General features: G+C 31.5%; 1 protein-coding gene across 15 annotated transcripts; it reads right to left on the bottom strand.

Moving 5' to 3' along the window:
- Nucleotides 1-17: 17 nt before the first annotated feature.
- On the bottom strand, nucleotides 18-27,883 carry LOC139518270 (DNA-binding protein RFX2-like). 15 transcript variants are annotated; one of them, XM_071309899.1, is made up of 16 exons: nucleotides 27,732-27,883; nucleotides 26,124-26,232; nucleotides 25,546-25,681; nucleotides 19,347-19,370; nucleotides 18,596-18,683; nucleotides 15,858-16,010; nucleotides 12,970-13,151; nucleotides 12,688-12,804; nucleotides 12,208-12,433; nucleotides 11,789-11,880; nucleotides 7,505-7,659; nucleotides 7,031-7,128; nucleotides 6,500-6,649; nucleotides 5,441-5,649; nucleotides 2,622-2,784; nucleotides 18-1,993 (listed from the first exon to the last, which is right to left on the bottom strand). In XM_071309899.1, exons 1-16 carry the CDS (start codon nucleotides 27,792-27,794, stop codon nucleotides 1,658-1,660), a joined length of 2,301 nt encoding a protein of 766 aa, XP_071166000.1. In that variant the 5' UTR covers nucleotides 27,795-27,883; the 3' UTR covers nucleotides 18-1,657. The 15 variants fall into 15 exon arrangements, with proteins under 15 accessions (XP_071166000.1, XP_071166001.1, XP_071166002.1 ...); XM_071309900.1 differs by having other exon boundaries at nucleotides 2,631-2,784; XM_071309901.1 differs by having other exon boundaries at nucleotides 15,870-16,010.

Here is a 27,883-nt window from a genome sequence, read left to right as displayed (position 1 = left end):
AAATGAAGACAATTAAATTCTTTTATCAGTAACCTTTATTCTGAATGACATTTTTCTATGTTTAATTATCCAAAATAAAACTTTTCATCTGTTGTTTGCAAAATGTGACAGCAGTCTTTTTTATGGCCACCTTATGAACACAATGTGCCAAAAAAATAATAAATTACACAATAAATAATAGCAAATGTCTGCTTGGCTACTATTTACAATTGTATTGTACATTAATAATGATATAAATAATGTTATCTAAGGCAAACATACACAGAAAATAAGAACATTCATTTGAACAATTGATATTTAAAAAAATATATAAAAAGTCATTTTATTCTGAAAATAAGAATATGCAGAAAACTGGTAAAATGTCAAAAATGTTTTTAAAAAGATAATATTAATAATATATGATAATACTGTTATTTATTTTAAGAATAAGATGGTAGTAGCATACTTTTGAACAGTTACCTGCAATATTCTCACTTTGCTCTATACAGCATGTTTAAGGTTTCACAAATATAAACTAAAAACACTGTTGAGAATAAACAGTTGTTTGGTTTTGATGTATCAAAAATTGTATCACGACTTGATACTTATTCTTGAATGATCAACAACTGCCATTTGATTAGACTATGGTACAGAAACACTGATCAATTAATCATAGAATTTTTTTTAAGTACAGTTAGAAAATCTTGTAACAAAAACTTCTTAAAGTATACAAGTCTTATGTTTACTTAACTCAGACTTGTATCAATGTTACACAAGTCTTTAGCTTGTTTCTAAGGTGTACAATCTTAAATCTCTGTTCAAATACTTAACTGATGCATTTTTTACAGTTGCTGGTATACAAATTTCATGCTCATGTCTTAGCATGCCAAACATGTTTTCTTCTTGTAAGTAAATGCCAAAAATATGTATAAAATGATATTTGTTAAAAACAGCACCTTGAATGACAAAATGAAATGAAAGCAAGTAATGGCCAAATGAAATCAGGCAGTGAAAAAATATAAATGTTTTAACCCAGACAACTTGTCTGCCATGCAGTATGTACACCATCATTCTAAATGAAGATGGCAAGATTAAAAAGTTGAGTATCATCTGAAAATTAATGATTTTTTTATCTAAACTATATTTATGTAATAATTCTTTTAGTGGTCAGTAAAAGACAATGATTAAAGACAATCTGTGTTTATTGTATGTTCTCGTTCATTGCCTATATCATCTCCCTGGTCTAAACAGGAATAGAAAAGATTCCACAGCAAATAAGAATAAAATAAGGAAACTATGCTACATGCAGAAAACTGGATATTTAAAACCTGTATGACCTGGGAATATGGGAAAACTTTGGAGATTTCATTTTGAATTGGTATATTTTCTGGAATGTGAAGGGGAAGTAACTATTTATCTAACAAACAATAAAAATAAAAGGAAATCAAGCTAGCTAAATTATTTCAATTATACAAGAATAAATTTCATTGTAAAAACCATTGATTTTCATTGTTTAAAAAAAGATAAAATAGTAACACAACAATCTTAATGCTAAGAAAACACTACTAAAATGTCTGAATATCACAAATCTTATAACACTAGCAACATTGTTTATGCATATGAAAAAATATATACACATGAGATATGATCAAAGATCCTTGTCCTTGATACGACTAGCTTATTCAACTTTCAGTCTTTTGGCACTTGCATCACCAGATCCAACTGCATTGGAAACTGGCATAACAACAATAGTTTTTGCCCCTGGGACAGAATTTTGGGCGGTAGCTGCTCTGACTGTCACTGTTGTCGGATTAGAGGCTGTAGATATCACATTTCCATTGACATTGTGTGAACCTGAATTTGAAGTCAGAACCATAAGTGTAGTTGTATGTTCCTGACCAGTATGATCTCTGGTAACTGCTGGTTTACTGGCTGGAGCTTTGTTTATAACAGGTGAAGGCACAGAATCAGATTCTAATGTTCCTAACATAACAGCACTACTAAGGTCAATGAACTGAAATATAAATACATACATTTTATCAAAAAGATCATTCTATAGTTTATTCAAGCACTTCAAAATTACTTTAGATTCATCTTTTTCTTTGGATACTAATTTTCATGGGTTTCATGGGAACAGGTGAATTATGCATTTAAATGATAAACAAATTACAAATGTTCTGTTGCTTGTGTGCAGATAAAAGTGAAATTACGAAATCAGGTTTCCAATAAGTAAGTTTTTACAAATCTATGAAAAATATGTACCAACAAAAATAAATGAATCCACAGTAAATTAACTTGAATATAAATATATACATTTTATCAAACACATCATGTTTATAATATAGTAAAATCTTCCTATTTCTCAAAACTATGACAAACAAAACTTTGAATTCTAAAACATTTTATTCTCTATTATAGCTACATGACTTTTGGCATTTTAATATAAAATAACTTTTATTTCATTTTTGTTTTCTTGATGACAAAAGTTTTTTAATCATCAAGACTTAACATAATCTACAGACTTTATCTATCTGGAATGTTATCTATGCTCATGTTGTCTTGCTTACAGATCTATTGCTTTCATGATTTGATTAACATGAAACAAATGGACATCTGTTTTACAGATGAGTATTATAACAAACCTGTCTGACCTCTCCCATAACAGCTATAGGTGTTTCTCCTGTGGCTGCTGCTACTTTATGTTCCACCAAATAAAACATGTACTCATCATATAGTAATCTAATCAGGTGAAAGGATCCAAAACTTGCTGCACTACGTAAGGTCAGGTCTCTGATCACCATTGAGCTGTTCAAATAAACACACAAAAATAAGATAATGTAGATTAAATTAAAGATTCTTTCACTGCTGTATCTGTTTCCTTTTTCAGATATGGTTAGCACAAGAACAAATTATTTTATAGGTAAGATATCCAACTTTTCAACTGAGATCATACGGAGAACAAATAGTTTATACTGCTGAGTTATAGTAATACCTGGCAAACTAAGACTTTTGTTGCAGTAAAAAGTACATCCCTCTTGCCCAATCCAATGGGAGAATAACTAGAGGCTCTAAAGAGCCTGTGTCGCTCACCTTGGTCTATGTGAATATTAAACAATGGACACAGATGGATTCATGACAAAATTGTGTTTTGGTGATGGTGATGTGTTTGTAGATCTTACTTTACTAAACATTCTTGCTGCTTACAATTATCTCTATCTATAACAGTACTTTCTGTGGAAAATGTTATTGAAAATCTTCAATTTTTAAGAAAATTGTTAAAAATTGACTATGAAGGGCAATAACTCCTTAGGGGGTCAATTGACTATTCTGGTCATACTGACTTATTTTTAGTTCTTACTTTGCTGTACATTATTGCTGTTTACAGTTTATCTCTATCTATAATAATATTCAAGATAATAACCAAAAAACAGCAAAATTTCCTCAAAATTACCAATTCAGGGGCAGCAACCTAACAACCGATTATCTGATTCATCTGAAAATTTCAGGGCAGATAAATCGTGACCTGATAAACAATTTTACCTCCTATCAGATTTGCTCTTAATGCTTTGGTTTTTGAGTTATAAGCCAAAAACTGCATTTTTCCCCCATGTTCTATTTTTAGCCATGGTGGCCATCTTGGTTTGTTGGCCGAGTTACCGAACACATTTTTAAACTAGATACCCAAATGATAATTATGGCTAAGTTTGGTTAAATTTGGCCCAGTAGTTTCAGAGGAGAAGATTTTTCTAAAAGTTTACTAAGATTTACGAAAAATGGTTAAAAATTGACTATAAAGGGCAATAACTCCTAAAGTGGTCAACTGACCATTTTGGTCATGTTGACATATTTGTAGATCTTACTTTGCTGAACATTATTGCTGTTTACAGTTTATCTCTATCTATAATAATATTCAAGATAATAACCAAAAACAGCAAAATTTCCTTAAAATTACCATTTCAGGGGCAGCAACCACGGAATGTCTGATTCATCTGAAAATTTCAGGGCAGATAGATCTTGACCTGATGAACAATATTATCCGATGTCAGATTTGCTCTAAATGCTTTGGTTTTTGAGTGATAAGCCAAAAACTGCATTTTACCCCCATGTTCTATTTTTAGCCATGGCGGCCATCTTGGTTGGTTGGGCGGGGCATCGGACACATTTTTAGCTCACCTGGCCCGAAGGGCCAAGTGAGCTTTTCCCATCACTTTGCGACCGTCGTCGTCCTGCGTCCGTCGTCGTTAACTTTTACAAAAATCTTCTCCTCTGAAACTACTGGGCCAAATTAATCCAAACTTGGCCACAATCATCATTAGGGTATCTAGTTTAAAAAATGTGTGGCTTGACCCGGCCAACCAACCAAGATGGCCGCCATGGCTAAAAATAGACCATAGGGGTAAAATGCAGTTTTTGGCTTATAACTCAAAAACCAAAGCATTTAGAGCAAATCTGACATGGGGTACAATTGTTTATCAGATCAAGATCTATCTGTCCTGAAATTTTCAGATGAATCGGACAACCCCTTGTTGGGTTGCTGCCCCTGAATTGGTAATTTTAAGGAAATTTTGCTGTTTTTGGTTATTATCTTGAATACTATTAAAGATAGAGATAAACTGTAAACTGCAATAATGTTCAGCAAAGTAAGATTGACATATAAGTCAACATGACCGAAATGGTCAGTTGACCCCTTTAGGAGTTATTGCCCTTTATAGTCAATTTTTAACCATTTTTCGTAAATCTTAGTAATCTTTTACAAAAATCTTCTTCTCTGAAACTACTGGGCCAGTTTATCTCTATCTATAATAATATTCAAGATAATAACCAAAACCAGCAAAATTTCATTAAAATTACCATTTCAGGGGCAGCAACCCAACAACGAAATGTCCGATTCATCTGAAAATTGCACGGCAGATAGATCTTGACCTGATGAATAATATTATCCGATGTCAGATTTGCTCTAAATGCTTTGGTGGTTTTTGAGTTATAAGCCAAAAACTGCATTTTACCCCTATGTTCTATTTTTAGCCATGGCAGCCATCTTGGTTGGTTGGCCGGGTCACCGGACACATTTTTTAAACTAGATACCCCAATGATGATTGTGGCTAAGTTTGGTTAAATTTGGCCCAGTAGTTTCAGGAGAAGATTTTTGTAAAAGTTAACGCCGGACGACGACGGACACCAAGTGATGGGAAAAGCTCACTTGGCCCTTTGGGCCAGGTGAGCTAAAAATAGGCTAATTATAAAGACATAACTGTGAGAAGAAGAGATACTTTAATTTTGTTTATTGCTTTCCAATTGCAATTTAAATACAAAATTATATAGATGATATTGGATTTTTGTCACAATGCTTTCATACATTTGAACTGCCTCGTGAAATAAACCAAATTTGACAGAAATATTGAAACAGTGGATTTTTTTTTCAACAACTATTTTAAAGTTAGTTCTAGAATTAATATCTCACCTATAAAAGGACCATTTTAACAAAAACTGTCGTGCAGCTTTAGGAAAGTTATCTGTGTTTTCATGTGGTTTGAGCACTTTGTTTACAACACTTTCTAACCATACAGCCCATTGTTCTAAAGAATTTTGTCTTTCTAATGTCTGTTTGAAATCTTCTTGCAACTGTTGAACAACTGTGTCTTCACACTGGCATACCCATGATGCTTGTTCCTGTAATGATAGAACAATAATAAATATTTTTCAGGTTTTCACACAAGAAGATTAGGTTATACATTAAAAGAAATATTTCAAATGACTTACTAAATTGTCTTTTCATAGAAGTATGATTAGTAAGGGAAGATAGACAGCTGTGATAAAATTGGTTTTCAATAAAGTTGGAGTTTGTAATGGGCCATTTAAGTTAATTTCTGACAGGTGGGGATGGATGGGAATGTATTCACTAGTTTTTTTGATAATGTATGATATAAAACTCTACATACCAAAGCACCCCTAAGATATGACATAGTCATTTTGTAACCCCTAAGATGTTATTATTTTTACCTTGGAAACTATTTACTGCTGCAAGACCCTCAGAAATTTTTTGTGTACGTTAGATGAAAAAAAAAAAAAAAATAACACCCTCTAAGATGTATAAATTTAACACCCCCTCAGAAAGGACCATTCACCCTCCTTTAACAGACATTTACTGGAATGGCCAAATTTTGTTTCACATTTTCTGACACTTAATAAGAATTTCTAATTCTGGTACTTTTTTGCAATAAAAAGCTGGGTTTTTTGTTTTTCTTTTATCTAACAGCAACGATAATGTGGATAAGCCATGTAATTATTGATTCTAAAAATTTAAAGTTGTGAGGTAAGATTCTGATAAGACATCATAAACATAACTAGTAACAATGGGACATGACTATTCATTTAATAGTACATTTAATAATTATCTCCCCTGAAATTATATCAACTCCCTTGAATAAACAACAGTGAACAGGAAATATATAACCCTTTTGTTGTGCCTTTCTATTAAACTGTTGATTTATCTGGTATTCCAATCTGTAAAAGTACTTACTTGAACATTAGCAAAGTCCACTCTATTGAGGTCAGTCAACATTTGGTTTATCTGTGATGTGTTCTGTAATACTGCCCTAGCTGCCTGTGCCAGATGATTTAATGATGTGTATCTCCTTAATGTTTGAGCAAAAGCACTAACTGCTCCTGCCTGAAAAAACAAATGTTTCATCTTTTAACAACATTATGATTTTGCTTTATAGTTATCCAGATTTTTCTTTAAAGGAGAAACTTCATATGGAGATTTTTCTTTAAAGGAGAAACTTCATATGGAGATTTTTCTTTAAAGGAGAAACTTCATATGGAGATTTTTCTTTAAAGGAGAAACTTCATATGGAGATTTTTCTTTAAAGGAGAAACTTCATATGGAGATTTTTCTTCTACATTTCATTTTCAAATAGCATTTAATTTAAATGAATGTTAAATAAAAAATTGAAATATTCAAGAACTGATTAAAAGAGATTGTATAACTAACTGTAAGATAATATACTCTTGATAACAGTGTGAACAATTCCAAAATAATAATCAATACCTTTGCTTTGTACATTTTATCAGGAACACCAGTCATTGCACCCTTCAACCAATTTTCTAAACTTTTTGCAAAATTTCTGATGGCTTGAGTAAGAGAACCTGCAAAAATCAAACATTTATATTTCATATTCAAAATTGTTATTGTTTTATTCATAAGCAGTTTCCTTTCTTTTTTATTACAAAACAGAATACTAGTTATTACTTATTACTAGTACCCTCATTCAAGAAAATTCATGTTTATAACAATTTCAAGTAACTTTTTCCAAAAACAGCAAAACATGAGCTTTACACTATTTTTTTTTTTTTGGATATAGGTTCACAATTAGCTCCTTCCAGCTGACTTCATGGTCATTTTTTTTTTTTCAATTTAACATGTTTTTTTTTTATCCACTTAAATAAGGAGTAACAACTATATTTTCTCAATAAAACAAAATACATTCTACAGAGAAATTTAAGGAAAATATCTTGAACTTACTTGGTATTGGCCTCAGCACATCAGGTATAAGAACTTCTACTAAGGCTTGATAAAAAGCATAATCTGCCTTTCTAACATATTCTTGAAGTGGTTCATATGTACTAACAGCATATAATTTTTCCCTTGGCAATCTCTTTTCATAATCATTATCTGCTCTGAAATTAAGAAACATTCTTTTATAAAACATGTATTAAATAACTCATAAAAATATTTAAACCAATATTAAATGTTAAACATGCCCATATAAAACAATTTGAACAAAAGTGTAAAAAATCAACATCTGCCTTATATTGCTAAAAGAAGTCAATCGACAAAGCTGTATGCATGTTACTCTTGCAAGACTAGTGGCTTACATTTTATACATATACAGGATAAAAGACAACCAGATACTCCGCAGGGCACAGCTTTATACGACCGCAGAGGTCGAACCCTGAATGGTTGGGGCAAGTATGGACACAACATTCAAGCTTGATACAGCACTGAATTTGGATTGTGATTAAATAGTTGACACAGCATAAGTTTCTGACACAGAATGAATGTGGTCTAATTGAATCCCACCCCAATTTTTTTTTCACTCCCCCCTTTCCCTTATTCCAAAAATGATCTCAATTCAAATTTCTAATGGAGTTTGCAACAATAACTACTCATTTAAATACATCATAAAATATTAAAATATAAAATGTAATACAATCATAGTTAAAATTAATAGTAACTTCTAAAAAAATAAATAGGGAATGTGTCCAAAAGAACACAGATGATGCCCCCGCTAGCAACTTACATTAACCAGGTGCTCCGCAGGGCGCAGCTTTATACGACCGCAGAGGTCGAACCCTGAACAGTTGGGGCAAGTATGGACAAAACATTCAAGCGTGATACAGCTCTGAATTTGGATTGTGATCAAATTTTTGACATTACATGTTTTTTTTTTACACAAAACAAATGTCAAGATTTTACAAATCAATTAAAGATTTCTTCTTCAAACTTTTTAAATCTAAAATCAAATACTTGATCATGACACAGCATAGGTTTCTGACACAGAACGAATGTTGTCTAATGAACTTAAAAGGTTTTTTTTGCCTTTGAGCAATTCACTATGCTGTTGAATATTAATCCTTTCAAAAAAATGTTTGAAGAAGTTTTCTTTTTATTTATGAAATCTGAAATGAGAAAAATTTAACCCCCCCCCCCCCCTTTTTTTTTCACATCCCCATTTCCCTTTTTCCAAAACTGATATCAATTCAAATTTCTAATGGAGTTTGCAACAATAACTACTCTTTTAAATACATCATAAAATATTAAAATGTAAAATATAGTGCTTGTTATCACTGAATGGTAAAGATTGGTTGGTAGTAAAAGTGAATATACATTGTTTATTGTATAAAACAATAAAAAAAACTTCATCAGCAACATTTTATATTGGCAAATTTCCAATGGTTATTTACATAAAATTATTGGCAAATAAAAATAGAAAATGACATCATAGTCATGTCTGGCAAATGTCCAACATACATTATCTAAAAACATTTTAGATAAGATAAGGAAAAAAAAAGCTTCATCAGCAACATTTTATATTGGCAAATTTCCAGTGAAGTTATTTACATAAAGTTATTGGCAAATAAAAATAGAAAATGACATCATAGTCATGTCTGGCAAATTTCCAACATATATTATCAACTACTATTCTATACAAAGAAAGATAACTCCAATTGAAAATTAATTGCTATTGCACAATATTGTGCAATTAGATATTTCTTGCTATTGTGCAATACTGTGCAATTGAAAATTTCTTGCTATTGCACAATACTTGATATGGAATCCTTATTTGGACCAACTTGAAAACTGGGCCCATAATCAAAAATCAAGTACATATTTAGATAAAGCATATCAAATAAGCCCAAGAATTTAATTTTTGTTAAAATCAAACTTAGTTTAATTTTGGACCCTTTGGACCTTAATGTAGACCAATTTGAAAACTGGACCAAAAATTAAGAATCTACATACACAGTTAGATTTGGCATATCAAAGAACCCATTTATTCAATTTTTGATGAAATCAAACAAAGTTTAATTTTGGACCCCAAATTGGACCAACTTGAAAACTAGGCCAATAATTAAAAATCTAAGTACATTTTTAAATTCAGCATATCAAAGAACCCTAAGGATTCAATTTTTGTTAAAATCAAACTAAGTTTAATTTTGGACCCTTTGGACCTTAATGTAGACCAATTTGAAAACGGGACCAAAAATTAAGAATCTACATACATAGTTAGATTCAGCATATCAAAGAACCCCAATTATTCAATTTTTGATGAAATCACACAAAGTTCAATTTTGGACCCTTTGTGCCCCTTATTCCTAAACTGTTAGGACCAAAAATCCCAAAATCAAACCCAACCTTCCTTTTATGGTCATAAACCTTGTGTTTAAATTTCATAGATTTCTATTTACTTATACTAAAGTTATGGTGCAAAAACCCAAAATAATGCTTATTTGGGCCCCTTTTTGGCCCCTAATTCATAAACTGTTGTGACCTCAACTCCAAAAATCAATCCCAACCTTCCTTTTGTGGTCATTCACCTTGTGTTAAAATTTCATTGATTTCTATTTACTTATACTAAAATTATTGTGCGAAAACCAAGAATAATGCTTATTTGGGCCCTTTTTTGGCCCTTATTTCCTAAACTGTTGGAACCAAAACTCCCAAAATCAATCCCAACCTTCCTTTTGCGGTCATAAACCTTGTGTCAAAATTTCATATATTTCTATTCACTTAAACTAAAGTTATAGTGCGAAAACCAAGAAAATGCTTATTTGGGCCCTTTTTGGCCCCTAATTCCTAAAATTTTGGGACCAAAACTCCCAAAATCAATCCCAACCTTCCTTTTGTGGTCATAAACCTTGTGTTAAAATTTCATTGATTTCTATTCACTTTTACTAAAGTTAGAGTGCGAAAACTAAAAGTATTCGGACGACGACGACGACGACGCCAATGTGATAGCAATATACGACCAAAAAATCAATCCCAACCTTCCTTTTGTGGTCATAAACCTTGTGTTAAAATTTCATTGATTTCTATTTACTTATACTAAAATTATTGTGCGAAAACCAAGAATAATGCTTATATGGGCCCTTTTTTGGCCCTTATTTCCTAAACTGTTGGAACCAAAACTCCCAAAATCAATCCCAACCTTCCTTTTGTGGTCATAAACCTTGTGTCAAAATTTCATAGATTTCTATTCACTTGAACTAAAGTTATAGTGCGAAAACCAAGAAAATGCTTATTTGGGCCCTTTTTGGCCCCTAATTCCTAAAATGTTGGGACCAAACTCCCAAAATCAATCCGAACCTTCCTTTTGTGGTCATAAACCTTGTGTTAAAATTTCATTGATTTCTATTCACTTTTACTAAAGTTAGAGTGCGAAAACTAAAAGTATTCGGACGACGACGACGCCAACGTGATAGCAATATACGACCAAAAAATTAAATTTTTTTGCGGTCGTATAAAAAGGGAGATAACTCAAGAATTGTAAAAGTGAGGCTGCCAAAAATTGACCTAAAACTGAGTCTAGAGGTAATTCGAATTATATACACATTTCATTGAATTTAGTTGAAACAAACTTAAGTTAAGAGAACAGAAACTAAAAAATTCTTAAATTTTTCCAGTTGTAAAAGTGCATAACCCCAGAAAGGTAATCAAAGTGCTTGTAATCACTGAATGGTAAAGATTGCTTTAATTTATCAGTTGGTAGTAAAGTGGATATTGCATTGAATATAGTATATAGCATTGATTTAAGTTGATTCAACTTCTATTCTGGACAAAAAAAAAGAACTCAATTTTCAAAGAAGATTATATATTGCATTGGTTTTAGATGATTCAACAACACTGGACAAAGAAAGATAACTCCAATTTATTGACTTGAAACTACAAAAATGCTTGTTTTTGGCCCTTTATTCCTAGACTGTTTGCCCCATAACCCTTAAAATATATCTCAACCTTCTACTTATGGTATTAAACATTGTGGTACAATTTCAGAACACTGAAATACTTATACACAACGTATTGTTCTGACACTAGATAAATGTTATTTTTGGGCCCCTAATTCCTAAACCTTAGGAACCATAACCCCCAAAATCAATCCCAAGCTTCCTTTTGTGGTTATGAACATTATGTTAAAATTTTTATTGATTTCTGTTTACTCATACTAAAGTTATCATCCGGAAACCATCCGTCTTCGGACAACGACAACGACATACCAATAAACTGCAATATATCTATAATACTTACATCATCTGATCAGGAGGTGTATTTCTCCAAAACCCTTGCCATAAAGCTTCAATCAATGAAAACTGTAAATTGACCACTACATCCACTATTGCCTACAAAAAAGACAAATCATGATTACTTCTTTATTTTCTTCCAAAAAATTCCTACAGTGACTGTATATGGAATCAAAAATGGCAATACATATACACGTTTGTAGAAATCCAATTTTGTAGTATAATTATAATGATGTTGAATCATTGTCTGAACATAATAACAGTACAGCACGTGCTAGAATTGTGAGCTACATTCATATTTATAAGCCATTTAAGTTGTTTAATCAATATAGAAACAGTGAAATTACAAATTTCTCCCATTTCAATAAAATCCTTTTTAGTTTTAAACTTTAATAAATATACAATTCAAATGCATAGCATGTTTACCTCAGCATGTTCTTTATGCATTTTTTCAAAGGCTTTGATATGGTCAAGGGTAACACCATCTGGTAAGGGTATTTTTGTTGTGTCTATTGTTCCAAAGTTAGGTAAGGCTCCAGAAGCATCTCCAAGAAACTGTTGGTGTTGTTGCTGTTGAGCTGTTGCAGCATCTACTGGTCCATGTTGGGCACTGTCATAACTGTCTTCATCTGATTTGTTGGGTGGACGGAATCTATAAATGTAGAATTAAAATAATAAAATAACTTCTTAAGTAAATCTGACATAAAAATAAAGCTCTTTAAAATGGATTAGATTGTTTTATCAACATAACAGGAAGAAACTACTCTAATCCACAGAAATAAATTTAAGTTTTTTTTGCCATATAATGAAGATTTCTAAGGGCTATAACTCTTTAAAATTGGATGGTTATGTGCACAGGATGAATGAATGGACAGACGTTCTATCCTGCACTGAGCATTTACTTACTTTTTACCCTGATACATGGGTTGTTGTCTCATTGCCATTGTTTGGTCATCTGTAAATTGATTTAGAGGTGAACTGGCCTTTATTCTAATACCATAGTAATGATACTTGGAATTTCCTCTGAAAGACAAAAAATTACTGTTATATGCAAGGCTGAAGATTTAATGATTCATTTCTCATATTTAAAATCCAAAACATTTATCTCTATTTTGTCCTGAAGTTTACTTACTAGTTTTAATCAATTTTATTGCAGACATGTAAATTGTTAATTCTGTTGAGTTTTACCTTGTTCCTAAACGTCTTGTTCTCAGACCAAGAAATACAGATCTTATCAGTTTACCAAAGGAAGCTGGATTCATTGGGTCTAAATTCTGCTCTTGACAATGACGAAGGTAATGATTATATAATGTACTCCGGGGCAGACTTACACCCTCTGCTGTCTCATAATTGTCTATCAACCACTGAACCTGTAGTATAGAAAATTGTTATATTCATAAAACAACTTATGTCATTGGAAATATTTATTAACAAAGTATGCATAAGGCCAAACCATATAATTCCTATTCCTTTAACCTCATAGTGTCAAAAGACACAAGCAAACAACACAAATAATTCTAAGTAAAATGAAAGAAATGAATTCTATTACAGTAAATGGCAATGGTCTTATAATTTGTTTGATATTAAATAAGTGCAAGGATTTTTTTAGCAAGAGCGATAAAAGATTCTGTGCATTATATTTCTACTTATATCATGTATATTAGCTCTTAGATTATAACACATTGTGAATCGATTCATTTTCTTAAACATCATCATGCAGTTAACAAGAGTCTCTAAGATTGACAGCAAACTGTTTTTTCTGCACGAAAATGATATTTGCAAATCTGGACACCAAACACAGTCAAAATCAGGATTTATTTTTTGAATAGTTCATAAATTGAAAGGCCATTCCCAATCTAATATCACTTTTCACTACCTTCACTCAACAACGATAAAAGTTAATCAAGTTAATCATGAAAATCAAAATTGACCTTCATTTAGTCACAGAAAACAACAAATGTAAGTTTAATAAGATTTCATCAAAGTGATTTCATGTTGAAGTTCATACACAAACACTGTTTGGCTGTGGGCTGTTCCCCACTCTATGCAATTTTATTTTATGAATTTATAAATCATTTACATAGTATGAACTGCTCAAACCCTTTTTCAGTCATATTCACTTTACTTATTCTGTCTCTATTAAACGAGTAAACCCTTATGCCATTGTAAATTGTGTGTAATAGCAAAGATTAAGACTTTTGTTTAACCAATTCAATGGTCCCTCATATAATAAATACTATGAAGTATCTTCCATTTACACTTTTACTCAATAATGTGACTGGGTGAATGTTTCAATACTAAGAATTCACATTCTGATATGGGACACATATATTTGCATGAACTCTTTCCTAAAATCATAATAATTAATCTCAAATTGTGTAAAGAAAACTAGTAAATTCTTTAAAAATATTGAAAAATAATCAGTATACATTACAAGTGTCTGAAAGACCCATCAAAAATGTTTAAATTTAACAGCTTATCATTATTAAGCTGAAGACTATGAGGTTTTTCTTGTACAGAAGTAGCTTAGAAAAGTAATTGTTAGACAAAAAATTTGTAAGGGTTCCTCGGAACCCAGTGTCTCGCCTATTTTTGCTGTAAATCGCAGGCTCAACAACAATGAGACAAAAAAATCAATAAAAATATTCCTCTTGTTACTATTTTATGATTGTCAGAAAATCTAAGTCCATTTAAAAGTGAATTACAGAAAAAACGGAGTAATCTTTTTACAAACTTTACTTCTGGATACAATCTTATGATCATAAATAAGCTTCTGTCCAAGTTTGGTACAAACCCAGGATAGTTTAAGAAAGTTATTAAAATTCTAAAAACTTTAACCACAGTGAGTGAATGTAATGTTTCCCCGCAGAAAAAAACTAAGTCCATTTATAAGTAAAATACAGAAAAAATGGTATTTCATTTTTATAAAATTTACTTCTGGATATTATCTTAAAATCATAAACAAGCTTCTGTCCAAGTTTGGTACAAACCCAGGTAAGTTTGAGAAAGTTATTAAAATTCTAAAAACTTAACCACAGAGTGAATGTTTTGTTTCCCCGCAGAAAAAACTAAGTCCATTTAAAAGTAAAATATGGAAAAAATGGATTTATTTATTTACAAAATTTACTTCTGGATACTATCTTATGATCATAAACAAGCTTCTGTCCAAGTTTGGTACAAACCCAGGATAGTTTAAGAAAGTTATTAAAATTCTAAAAAATTTAACCACAGAGTGAATGTAATGTTTCCCCGCAGAAAAAAACTAAGTCCATTTATAAGTAAAATACGGAAAAAATGGTATTTCATTTTTATAAAATTTACTTCTGGATATTATCTTAACATCATAAACAAGCTTCTGTCCAAGTTTGGTACAAACCCAGGATAGTTTGAGAAAGTTATTAAAATTCTAAAAACTTTAACCACAGAGTGAATGTTTTGTTTCCCCCGCAGAAAAAACTAAGTCCATTTATAGTAAAATACGGAAAAAATGGAATTTTATTTTTACAAAATTTACTTCTGGATACTATCTTATGATCATAAACAAGCTTCTGTCAAAGTTTGGTAGAAATCCAGTATAGTTTAAGAAAGTTATTAAAATTTCAAAAACTTTAACCACAGAGTGAATATTTGTTGACGCCGCCGACGACGCAGACGCCGACGGAATGTAGGATCGCTTAGTCTCGCTTTTTCGACTAAAGTCGAAGGCTCGACAAAAACCAGACATGGTGAATGCAATTATAGTCTGTACACCCTGATAGCTTCCAGCAACATAATATATTTTTTTTTACATTAGTTAGTATTCAAATAAACACTTAGACAAAAATCATGCAATGAATTAAATGACTCTATTGATTGCAACACATGACATTTGGTTGTTAACAAAACATAGCATATTGTACCAATTACTTAACATATTACAATAAAGGATCATGATAAAAGCATGCAAGTTGACCACTTGGAAATTCATTGAATGTACATATATACAGGGTATCCTTTTACTCTCATACCATACAAACATTAAAAGCAAAACAACAGTCTATCTAAACAGAACATGCTTTTATTATGAAGTCCTTTACCGTAGCACTTACTGTGGCTGGTGATGCCCTGGTAGTGGTAGTAAGTGGAGTACCTTCTCCGTCCATTGTCCCTCCCTGTATCAGGTATGTACCTGTCTGGTGTTGTAATATTTGTCCTTGCATAGTACCCAATTGTGTTAATCCTGTAGCTACCTACATAAATTAATAACAATGTAAGTATGAAATTAAGATTACTATGCCAAAGGGAAATGTCCTCTACACTGTATGAATGAGGATTTAAATCTTGTCAAATTATGTTATTGTTATTATATCGGTCAAAATATGGTTTAAGTCCCAAAACTCGTGAAAAAATTGTCAAATCAAACTGACAAAACCATGATGAAAAACATCTTATCACCTTCATAGTATGATGACAAACAGTCATAGAAGTTATGTGTTGAGCAGTGGAAAGAGGAAAACTAACAAATAATATTGAATCCATATTAATTTCTGAAAATTGCTGCAATTCACCCAAAACAAGAATGTGTCCAAAGTACATGGATGCCCCACTCGCACTATTATTTTACATGTTCAATGGACCGTGAAATTGGGTAAAAAATCTAATTTGGCATTAAATTAGAAAGATCACACCATAGGGAACATGTGTACTAAGTTTCAAGTTGATTGGACTTCAACTTCATCAAAAACTACCTTGACCAAAAACTTTAACCTGAAACTCACACTTTCATTTTCTATGTTCAGCGGACCGTGAAATTGGGGTCAACAATTTAACTTGACTAAAATTAGAAAGATCATATCATAAGGAACATGTGTACTAAGTTTCAAGTGGATTGGACTTGATCAGCTTCATCAGAAACTACCTTGACCAAAAACTTTAACCTGAAATCACACTTTCATTTTCTATGTTCAGTGGACTGTGAAATTGGGGTCAAAAGTTTAATTTGGCTGTAAAATTAGAAAGATCTAATCATAAGGAACATGTGTACTAAGTTTGAAGTTGATCGGACTTCAGCTTCATCCAAAACTACCTTGACCAAAAACTTTAACCTGAAGCGGGACAGACGGACGAACGAACGAACGGACAGACGCACAGACTAGAAAACATAATGCCCCTCTACTATCGTAGGTGGTAGGTGGGGCATAAAAATCTATTTTTTAGTATTAAATTAAATGAAGGGTAATTTTTTTCACTTTCATCTGGGAAATAGACAAAGAAAGATAACTTGTGTTTGCAATATTTTTCAGCAGGAAATTTAAAAGAGGTATGCATATTCCAGTAAACTAGGAATCATCTTCAGCCATCTGAAGTACAAATCCAAGTAAACTGGTATTTGTTATCATTTTGGTTAATACAAGTCAAAACATGCTGATGAAAAGGTAACCTAAAGTTAACCTCCAAACAATAATAAACATACTGCATATCAAAGAAATAAACTGGTCCCCTGTCAAGTCACAAAACTTCTTCAATGTTGTCAAGTATAAAATGTAGAATATATCATTGATATTCCTGGCCCATATTCTACCACATAAAACAACTTGATATCTCTTACCAAGAATGTGTCCATAGAACCAGATGCCCAACTTGCAGTATCATGTTCTATGTTTAGTGGACGGTAAAAATGGGGTCTAACCTCTGATTTAATATTAAACAAGAATGTGTCCAAAGTACATGGATGCCCCAGCCGCACTATCATTTTCCATGTTCAATGGACCGCAAAATTGGATCAAAAATATAATTAGGCATTAAAATTAGAAAGATAATATCATAGGGAACATGTGTACTAAGTTTCAAGTTGATTGGACTTCAACTTCATCAAAAACTACCTTGACCAAAAACTTTAACCTGAAACATGCACTTTCATTTTCTATGTTCAGTGGACCGTGAAATTGGGGTCAAAAGTTTAATTTGGCTTAAAAATTAGAAAGATCATATCATAAGGAACATGTGTACTAAGTTTCAAGTTGATTGGACTTCAACTTCATCAAAAACTACCTTGACCAAAAACTTTAACCTGAAACATGCACTTTCATTTTCTTTGTTCAGTGGACCGTGAAATTGGGGTCAAAAGTTTAATTTGGCTTTAAAATAATAAAGATCATATCATAAGGAATATGTGTACTAAGTTTCAAGTTGATTGGACTTCAACTTCATCAAAAAGTACCTTGACCAAAAACTTTAACCTGAAACATGCACTTTCATTTTCTATGTTCAGTGGACCGTGAAATTGGGGTCAAAAGTTTAATTTGGCTTTAAAATTAGAAAGATCATATCATAAGGAACATGTGTACTAAGTTTCAAGTTGATTGGACTTCAACTTAATCAAAAACTACCTTGACCAATAACTTTAACCTGAAGCGGGACAGACGGACGAACGAACAGACGGACGAACGAACAGATGCACAGACCAGAAAACATAATGCCCCTCTACTATCGTAGGTGGGGCATAAAAAAGAAAGATCATAACATAGGAAACATGGGTACTAAGTTTCAAGTTGATTCAAAAATTATCTTGACCACAAACTTAACTTGAGACGGGACAGCTGGGCGAGAACAGGAGGCACATATCGGAAAACATACTGCCCCTCTTCTATCATGGGTGGGGCATTAATATAAATCTAGTCGCTAATTTGCATGTTGATAAATAATGTAATTTTTCATAAAGTAGGTTTTTTCTCTCCAATCATACTGCAATTTTCTTCGTAATAATCTAAAGATAAAAGTACAAAACAAAATATTTCCAAAATATTTTCTCATTGCAATGGCATTGCTATCTTACCTGTGTACCAGAAGCAGTCTGGTAGTAAGTACCAGATACAGGTGTGTACATTGTTTGTCCATATTCTGTTTGGAAAGTTGTACCCTGCCTAAAATATATCATTTAGAGCATATAATAAAACATGTTCAAAAGTCTACTAGTGACCCTGCTTGATGCTTTACAGAATTTTCAAATTATCATCTAAATATGTTCTGAAAGTTGTGTACCAAACATTGACCCATACAATCATTAAGTTCCATGTAATTGATACAGTTATCAAGGACTGAAACTTTAACAGTAAAAGGTATTTATTTATGTTAACTGGAAAAAAACAACAAAAAAAAGCCTAAGTCATTTATTCTCCAAAGGGCCATGTGAACTCAAACAGTACCATGAAAGATAACAGTGTAGTTACAAATTGTAAGTGAGCACTTGTAGAGGTCAGGTATTCAAAATTGTTTTTTTAATATAACTGGCATTCAAGTATAGTTTATGACATAACACCTGCTAACATTTTAATGTCTAAATGATTGGATGTGAAATGCATGAAACAAATGTGAATTTAGCACAGAAATAAATGTGAATGTGTTTAGTTACCAGAACAAACTCCATAATTCAGATGGAAGTGCTCATTTATGAAGCAAGTTTTGAACTGGCAACACACCCTCACAAATTGTAAACAAGGTTTTGATACCCATACTAAATTTGTTAGTGCACACAACTTCAAACAACTGACTTCAATTGTTAGTTTAAAATTCATTCCAATAATTACCACTGAGGTTCTGGTGATTGCATTCTGTACAATAAAGTACAACAGAATTTAAGGAAAGGATATATGAATTGTGTCATGTAACTTTTACTTATCATGTGTGAATCATTAAACTAATATTTTGAAAAATTTGTGAATCAGTCCTAGTTTGGCAAAATTAAAGAGTTGAAGTATTCATATAATATCACATAATACATAATAATTCTTCTATACTTAGTTATTTCCCAACATACCAGGCAAATGTACGTATCATCAAGACTTGATGTGATCAATGCAAAATAATAAACTTAGATGAGAATTTAAACAAACATTAACTGAAAGATGAAACAAATGTTGAACATGTATGTAAAGATAAAATCATCTGAAATCATGCACCTAAGACAACTACTCAAAATAATAAGATATATCAGTTTCATCTGAAGTACCTAAATAGCATTATTTATGAACCTATACAGCTGAATAAATATTTGCAGATTAAAAAGTACATCAAAACATGCATTACTACACTTATACAAAATAGGTATATTTAAACTTCTACTATTAACGTAACCATCAAAGTAAAACCAAATAAGGAAAGTAGTGAAATGAAAATAAATAAGATACAACATTTTTGAAATATGCTTCAAGGTACAACAAAATGTATAGGATAAAACAGATTAATTGTGAGGAAAACAAACACATCAGGTCAAAAATATTTAGTACAAAGTGCATGATTATCAATCTTCTGTTGCAGAAAAAACAAAATAATAAAAATAAAAGCTTTAAAATCCTATATTAACATGAACTGTGCAATAAGTTTACTTCTGTTGACAAATTTCAGGGCCCATATTTTGTATGAAGGATCAAGAAAATGAATAGTCAAACCTGTCTTAACAGTCACTTTCAAACCATCCTAAACATTTTCTCAAAATTATTTATCTCTTTTCAGCTTTCACCTAATTCAGAAGAAAAGCATCATATCAACTTTTAACCAGGTGCTCCGCAGGGCGCAGCTTTATACGACCGCAGAGGTCGAACCCTGAACAGTTGGGGCAAGTATGGACAAAACATTCAAGCGTGATACAGCTCTGAATTTGGATTGTGATCAAATTTTTGACATTACATGGGTTTTTTTACACAAAACAAATGTCAAGATTTTACAAATCAATTAAAGATTTCTTCTTATTTAAATCTAAAATTAAATAGTTGACACAGAATAGGTTTCTGACACAGAATGAATGTGGTCTAATGAACTTAAAAGTTTTTTTTTGCCTTTGAGCAATTCACTATGCTGTTGAATATTAATCCTCTCAAAAAAATGTTTGAAGAAATTTTCTTTTTATTTATGAAATCTGAAATGAGAAAAATTTAACCCCCCCCCTTTTTTCACATCCCCGTTTCCCTTTTTCCAAAACTGATATCAATTCAAATTTCTAATGGAGTTTGCAACAATAACTACTCTTTTAAATACATCATAAAATATTAAAATGTAAAATAAAGTGCTTGTTATCACTGAATGGTAAAGATTGGTTGGTAGTAAAAGTGAATATACATTGTTTATTGTATAAAACAATAAAAAAAACTTCATCAGCAACATTTTATATTGGCAAATTTCCAATGAAGTTATTTACATAAAGTTATTGGCAAATAAAAATAGAAAATGACATCATAGTCATGTCTGGCAAATGTCCAACATACATTATCTAAAAACATTTTAGATAAGATAAGGAAATAAGATGTAAAAAAACTGCTTGTTATCACTGAATGGTAAAGATTATTTTAATTTATCAGTTGGTAGTAAAAAGTGAATATACATTGTATATTTTATATAACAAAGATTTAAGTTGATTCTGGACAAAGAAAGATAACTCCAATTAAAAAAAAATCTTGCTATTGCACAATATTTTGCAATTAGATATTTCTTGCTTACTATTCTGGACAAAGAAAGATAACTCTAATTAAAAAAAAATTTGCTATTTCACAATATTGTGCAATTAGATATTTCTTGCCATTGCGCAATACTGTGCAATTGAAAAGACTTGCTATTGCACAATACTTGATATGGAATCCTGATTTGGACCAACTTGAAAACTGGGCCCATAATCAAAAATCAAAGTACATATTTAGATAAAGCATATCAAATAAGCCCAAGAATTTAATTTTTGTTAAAATCAAACTTAGTTTAATTTGGACCCTTTGGACCTTAATGTAGACCAATTTGAAAACTGGACCAAAAATTAAGAATCTACATACACAGTTAGATTTGGCATATCAAAGAACCCATTTATTCAATTTTTGAAGAAATCAAACAAAGTTTAATTTTGGACCCCCATTTAGACCAACTTGAAAACTAGGCCAATAATTAAAAATCTAAGTACATTTTTAAATTCAGCATATCAAAGAACCCCAAGGATTCAATTTTTGTTAAAATCAAACTAAGTTTAATTTTGGACCCTTTGGACCTTAATGTAGACCAATTTGAAAACGGGACCAAAAATTAAGAATCTACATACATAGTTAGATTCGGCATATCAAAGAACCCCAATTATTCAATTTTTGATGAAATCACACAAAGTTCAATTTTGGACCCTTTGGGCCCCTTATTCCTAAACTGTTAGGACCAAAACTCCCAAAATCAAACCCAACCTTCCTTTTATGGTCATAAACCTTGTGTTTAAATTTCATAGATTTCTATTTACTTATACTAAAGTTATGGTGCAAAAACCAAAAATAATGCTTAATAGGGCCCCTTTTTGGCCCCTAATTCATAAACTTTTGTGACCTCAACTCCAAAAATCAATCCCAACCTTCCTTTTGTGGTCATAAACCTTGTGCTAAAATTTCATTGATTTCTATTTACTTATACTAAAGTTATTGTGCGAAAACCAAGAATAATGCTTATTTGGGCCCTTTTTTGGCCCTTAATTCCTAAACTGTTGGAACCAAAACCCCCAAAATCAATCCCAACCTTCCTTTTGTGGTCATAAACCTTGTGTCAAAATTTCATAGATTTCTATTCACTTAAACTAAAGTTATAGTGCGAAAACCAAGAAAATGCTTATTTGGGCCCTTTTTGGCCCCTAATTCCTAAAATGTTGGGACCAAAACTCCCAAAATCAATACCAACCTTCTTTTTGTGGTCATAAACCTTGTGTTAAAATTTCATAGATTTCCATTCACTTTTACTAAAGTTAGAGTGCGAAAACTAAAAGTATTCGGACGCCGGACGACGACGACGACGACGACGCAGACGCCAACGTGATAGCAATATACGACGAAAATTTTTTCAAATTTTGCGGTCGTATAAAAATTATCATTTTAATGTTTTAACTGCCAATATAGTTATGACAGAAAATAGATGTGTCAAGTATGGAAGCCAAAATGAGAATTGTAATCTATTTGCAATTAACTCTTGCAACTTGTGTTTACCTCATGTTCTACATCTTTTAGTTTCCATTGAAATCATTTCACCCAACTTATTTCTCCTTGAATATCAACATATTGATTGCTAAAGTTTTCATTCAATTAGCAACAATGATCCTATCATTTATTTGTTTGTTTGCAAGAAAGATAACTCTATTGATTGAAGACACTGAAGCATTTTGCCATTATACAGGAATAGGGCAAGTAGGAATTCAATTTTTTTAGGAACCTTGTTAAAAAGGTCACCTCTCTTAGCAGTCACTTTTAATACTTCCCAGGAATGACTGAATAATACAGGTTTGACTGCAATACTTCTATAAAGTAAGTAATTATTCAACAATAGCTCTTAACCAGATGCTCCGCAGGGCGTAGCTTTATAGGACCGCAGAGGTTGAACCCTGAACTGTTGGGGCAAGTATGGACACAACATTCAAGCTGGATTCAGCTCTAAATTTGGATTGTGATTAAATAGTTGACACAGCATAGGTTTCTGACACAGAATGAATGTGTTCTAATGAACTTAAAATTTTTGTTTTCTCTTAGAGCAATTCACTATGCTGTTGAATATTAATCCTCTCAAAAAAATGTTTGAAGAAATTTTCTTTTTTATTTATGAAATTTCAAATGAGAATAATTGAACCCAATTTTTTTAATCACATCCCCCTTTCCCTTATTCCAAAACTAATCTCAATTAAAATTTCTAATGGAGTTTGCAACAATAACTACTCATTTAAATACATCATAAAATAATAAGATGTAAAAAAACTGCTTGTTATCACTGAATGGTAAAGATTATTTTAATTTATCAGTTGGTAGTAAAAAGTGAATATACATTGTATATTGTATATAACAAAGATTTAAGTTGATTCTGGACAAAGAAAGATAACTCCAATTAAAAAAAAATCTTGCTATTGCACAATATTTTGCAATTAGATATTTCTTGCTTACTATTCAGGACAAAGAAAGATAACTCTAATTAAAAAAAAATTTGCTATTTCACAATATTGTGCAATTAGATATTTCTTGCCATTGCGCAATACTGTGCAATTGAAAAGACTTGCTATTGCACAATACTTAATATAATAATTTAAGATCCTGATTTGGACCAACTTGAAAACTGGGCCCATAATAAAAAATCTAAGTACATTTTTGGATTCAGCATATCAAAGAACCCCAAAATTTCAATTTTTGTTAAAATCAGACTAAGTTTAATTTTGGACCCTTTGGACTTTAGTGTAGACCAATTTGAAAACAGGACCAAAAATGAAGAATCTACATACACAGTTAGATTTGGTATATCAAAGAACCCCATTTATTCAATTTTTGATGAAATCAAACAAAGTTTAATTTTGGACCCCGATTTGGACCAACTTGAAAACTGGGCCTATAATCAAGAATCTAAGTACATTTTAAGATTCAGCATATCAAAGAACCTAACTGATTCATTTTTTGTCAAAATCAAACTAAGTTTAATTTTGGACCCTTTGGACCTTAATGTAGACCAATTTGAAAACGGGACCAAAAGTTAAGAATCTACATACACAGTCATGACAGTTAGATTCAGCATATCAAAGAACCCCAATTATTCAATTTTGATGAAATCAAACAAAGTTTAATTTTGGACCCTTTGGGCCCCTTATTCTGTTGGGACCAAAACTCCCAAAATCAATACCAACCTTCCTTTTATGGTCATAAACCTTGTGTTTAAATTTCATAGATTTCTATTTACTTATACTAACGTTATGGTGCGAAAACCAAGAAAAATGCTTATTTGGGTCCCTTTTTGGCCCCTAATTCCTAAACTGTTGGGACCTAAACTCCCAAAATCAATACCAACCTTCCTTTTGTAGTCATTAACATTGTGTTTAAATTTCATTGATTTCTATTAACTTAAACTAAAGTTATAGTGCAAAAACCAAGAAAATGCTTATTTGGGCCCTTTTTGGCCCCTAATTCCTAAAATGTTTGGACCAAAGCTCCCAAAATCAATACCAACCTTCCTTTTGTGGTCATAAACCTTGTGTTAAAATTTCATAGATTTCCATTCACTTTTACTAAAGTTAGAGTGCGAAAACTATAAGTATTCGGACGACGACGACGCCAACGTGATAGCAATATACGGCGAAAAATTTTTCAAATTTTGCGGTCGTATAAAAATCTAGCCACTTGGCAATAAATAAAAACAGGAATTTTGCATTTCTGATATTCAAGTAGTTACCTTTAAAATTGATTTCAGGGAGTAAATGGTACCAGAAATGTACAAGACTGATATGGAAATGTAATTTGTCAATTTTCATTTGCTGTGGAAATATTAAGTTTTGTGTGTAAGTTTCATAACATTTGGTTGAGGAAAACTAAAGTTAGAGAACGGAAACTAATTTTGTTTTTTTTTATCTTAAGATAAGAAATTTACAGAAATACTTCCAAATACTTAAAATATTAAAAATACTGCAGGCCTAGCTGACATTTAATATTTTATTACTAAGTGTAAATTTCAAATTATTGTAACTTACACTTTTAATTTTTACTTCTTGTTTAAGACCCATCTGTCAAGTAAATTTTAAAATGCACATTTCTAGGTTTTAAATATTGGTAGTTTTATAAAAAAAAAAGGTGAGATTTCTTGGTTTTATCTTTAAATACAATTGTGCTGCTTTAGTGACAATATTAATTCTGTTTGACAGTTTTAATGGATTTTTTCTTCAAAACATGCAAACCAAAAAGCCTATGAGCAACTGTGCAAAATAAATGGAAAGCCACAACAAAAAACACTGCACTGCCACATCTATAGTATTCGTACATTTGCCCGTTGGTTGAGTAGAGACTTGGATCATCTACATACTGAACTTGGGTGGAATAAACAGTTGGTCCACCTTGTTGTAATGTAACATTTTCATGTCCATGCTGGTTCTCTAAAGCTTCCTGGACAGCTGATGCTAAAATGTATACAAATATTTTTATCAAAACACTTCTTTGGCGTTTAGAGGGTCTTCAATTCAATATGTGCTGATATTGTTTCTCAAATTTACTTTTTATACAAAGAGATCCATTTCAAAATCAATTAGATTAAAGACGCAAAAGAACTGTTTTTTTCTAAAACATTTAATTGGTATGAGACCAACCATATATCTAATCTAAAGGACTTTAAAGATGGGAGTATGCAACTTAATGAGAACCCTGTTTTTTTATTTATCATGTATATTGCATCCTTAGTACCCTAATTTTCAAATGTCTTAAAACAAAGAACTTTTATTATGGTTAACTGGCATACCAAATTTTATGGTCTTATTGAGATCTGTTTTCATGAATATTAACAAACCAAAGTCTAAATCACGAACTAACTGCACTTATCTGTTCTGCCAGTTACAATTAACTTACTTGTAATAACAAACTGTTGAGGATGACCCTGTGCAGACTGTATTATTGTTGTACCCTGGGATTTCTGAGATGAATCTGAATTCTGAATTTGCTGTGCCTGTTTTGAACTCTGCAATACATATAGAGAATTACAACTCACAATACTCTCTAGTCATTTTAACATTGTATATTCATGATTTGTCAACATTTGAGCTTTTTTGTAAATTTTATACAAAATTTGACTTAAAATCTTACTTTTACTGTTTTAGAAATGACCAAGACCTGACATAGTGAAAACCAGTCTAGCAAAGTAACACTTGAACCTGAATGATAAGTTGCTATCTTTGTCATTTTTCTGAATGGTAATAAAATATCTAATTCCTCCAACCAAAATAAATGTCTCGTTTAAAAAACCTAAACCATCTAAAACCAATGAGAACTGTTCCAATCTTCTACAAGGGGTATAGAGTGCCCAGAGAAAACTGAGGCAAAAGAAACATTTTAATACCAATGAAAGTAAAAAAGAATTTCAACACACAAATTGAAAGTACAAGAGCAAACATTAGACACAAATAAGTTTAAATTTATATGATAACACATCAGGTTGCTATTCTGAAGGATAAGTTTAGATTCTTTACTTGGAATACTATTATCATAAACAAAAATATCAAAAGAAACCTCACTTTCATATAGTTCCTTGCTATGGATTTTCTGCAAAATGTGGTTCTAGCAGTGGTTTAAAATATCTGACTAGCTATTTTAGGGAAAACCTGGTATAAATATATAGATTCTACCACTGCATCGAGTGTAATGCGATATTTATCCACTCGAGACAGTTAAATTTTCAAATTTAAAATGCGAGGCTTGCATGAGCGTTTTAAATATTTAAAATTTAACTGTATTACATGAGATTTGGTGGTGTTTCTCTAATGATTTTCTAACATTATGCAGGCAAACTTCTTCCTTTTTTTCAAATGATCGACAAAAAGATGTGTTCTTTCTATGTGACGTCATTAGGCATGGTCGCCTTTTTTCATGCAGTCACAATAGGAAATTCAGAGGAAAGCAAGAGAATTCGAGGTCATAATCGCATTTTAACCAATGAAGTTCTGAGATGAAACGAACCACACGTTGATTAATTTTTTTTTTATACAATGGGTGCAGAAAGGGATAAATTGACGAAGAATTAGAGAAACTGAATTACATGTACAATCCCCAGTAAACAAGACCAATACTGTGTGTGAATCTGCACCACTCCATGCAATTAATTGAGGAAACATAACTATATATAATCTGAGGCAGAACTGATCATTCCCTTTCATTGATACCAATGAAACTATATACTGATTATATAACCAGTAAAGAAAAACTTTTGTAAGTGGCTGCATCACACACACTGACAGAAGAAAAGTTTTCTACATACTACACCTTCGTTATTACATTACAGACCAAAAACATATCATTCCCATGCATAAACATGTAAAATCTAGAAGCAAAGAAAGTTTTGATGGAAATTTTCTATCAATGGTATTTTTGACGATTGTAATGACAGTGAAGAGGTAACTTTAACTGCTTTGGTACATTGTGACACAAGTTAGCATTATGTATTAAAGGAGGTCTTTATTTTACCTGTAATTGTACTACTGTTGGATTCATAGCCTGCAGATCTGTTACAAAGGTCTGTGTAGCCATGTCTCATGCCTATCAAAATAAAGAAAACTGTATGTGAATCATGGTAAGAATATGACTACAGCTTCAACTTTATTTTAAATGAAAATAGC

This window comes from Mytilus edulis, chromosome 1 (assembly GCF_963676685.1).
Source record: "Mytilus edulis chromosome 1, xbMytEdul2.2, whole genome shotgun sequence".
Taxonomy (NCBI): Eukaryota; Metazoa; Mollusca; class Bivalvia; order Mytilida; family Mytilidae; genus Mytilus; species Mytilus edulis.
This window is presented reverse-complemented; position numbering and strand designations above follow the sequence as displayed.

What these genes read in the sequence shown, in the direction of transcription:
- LOC139518270 (XM_071309899.1), bottom strand. Translation starts at nt 27,794, where the DNA reads ATGGCTACACAGACCTTTGTAACAGATCTGCAGGCTATGAATCCAACA. An exon ending in ACAAGACGTTTAGGAACAAG is followed by an intron (nt 12,805 to 12,969) that starts GTAAAACTCAAC and finishes TTTGTCTTTCAG; the next exon opens with AGGAAATTCCAAGTATCATT. An exon ending in TGCATAAAGAACATGCTGAG is followed by an intron (nt 11,881 to 12,207) that starts GTAAACATGCTA and finishes TCTTTTTTGTAG; the next exon opens with GCAATAGTGGATGTAGTGGT.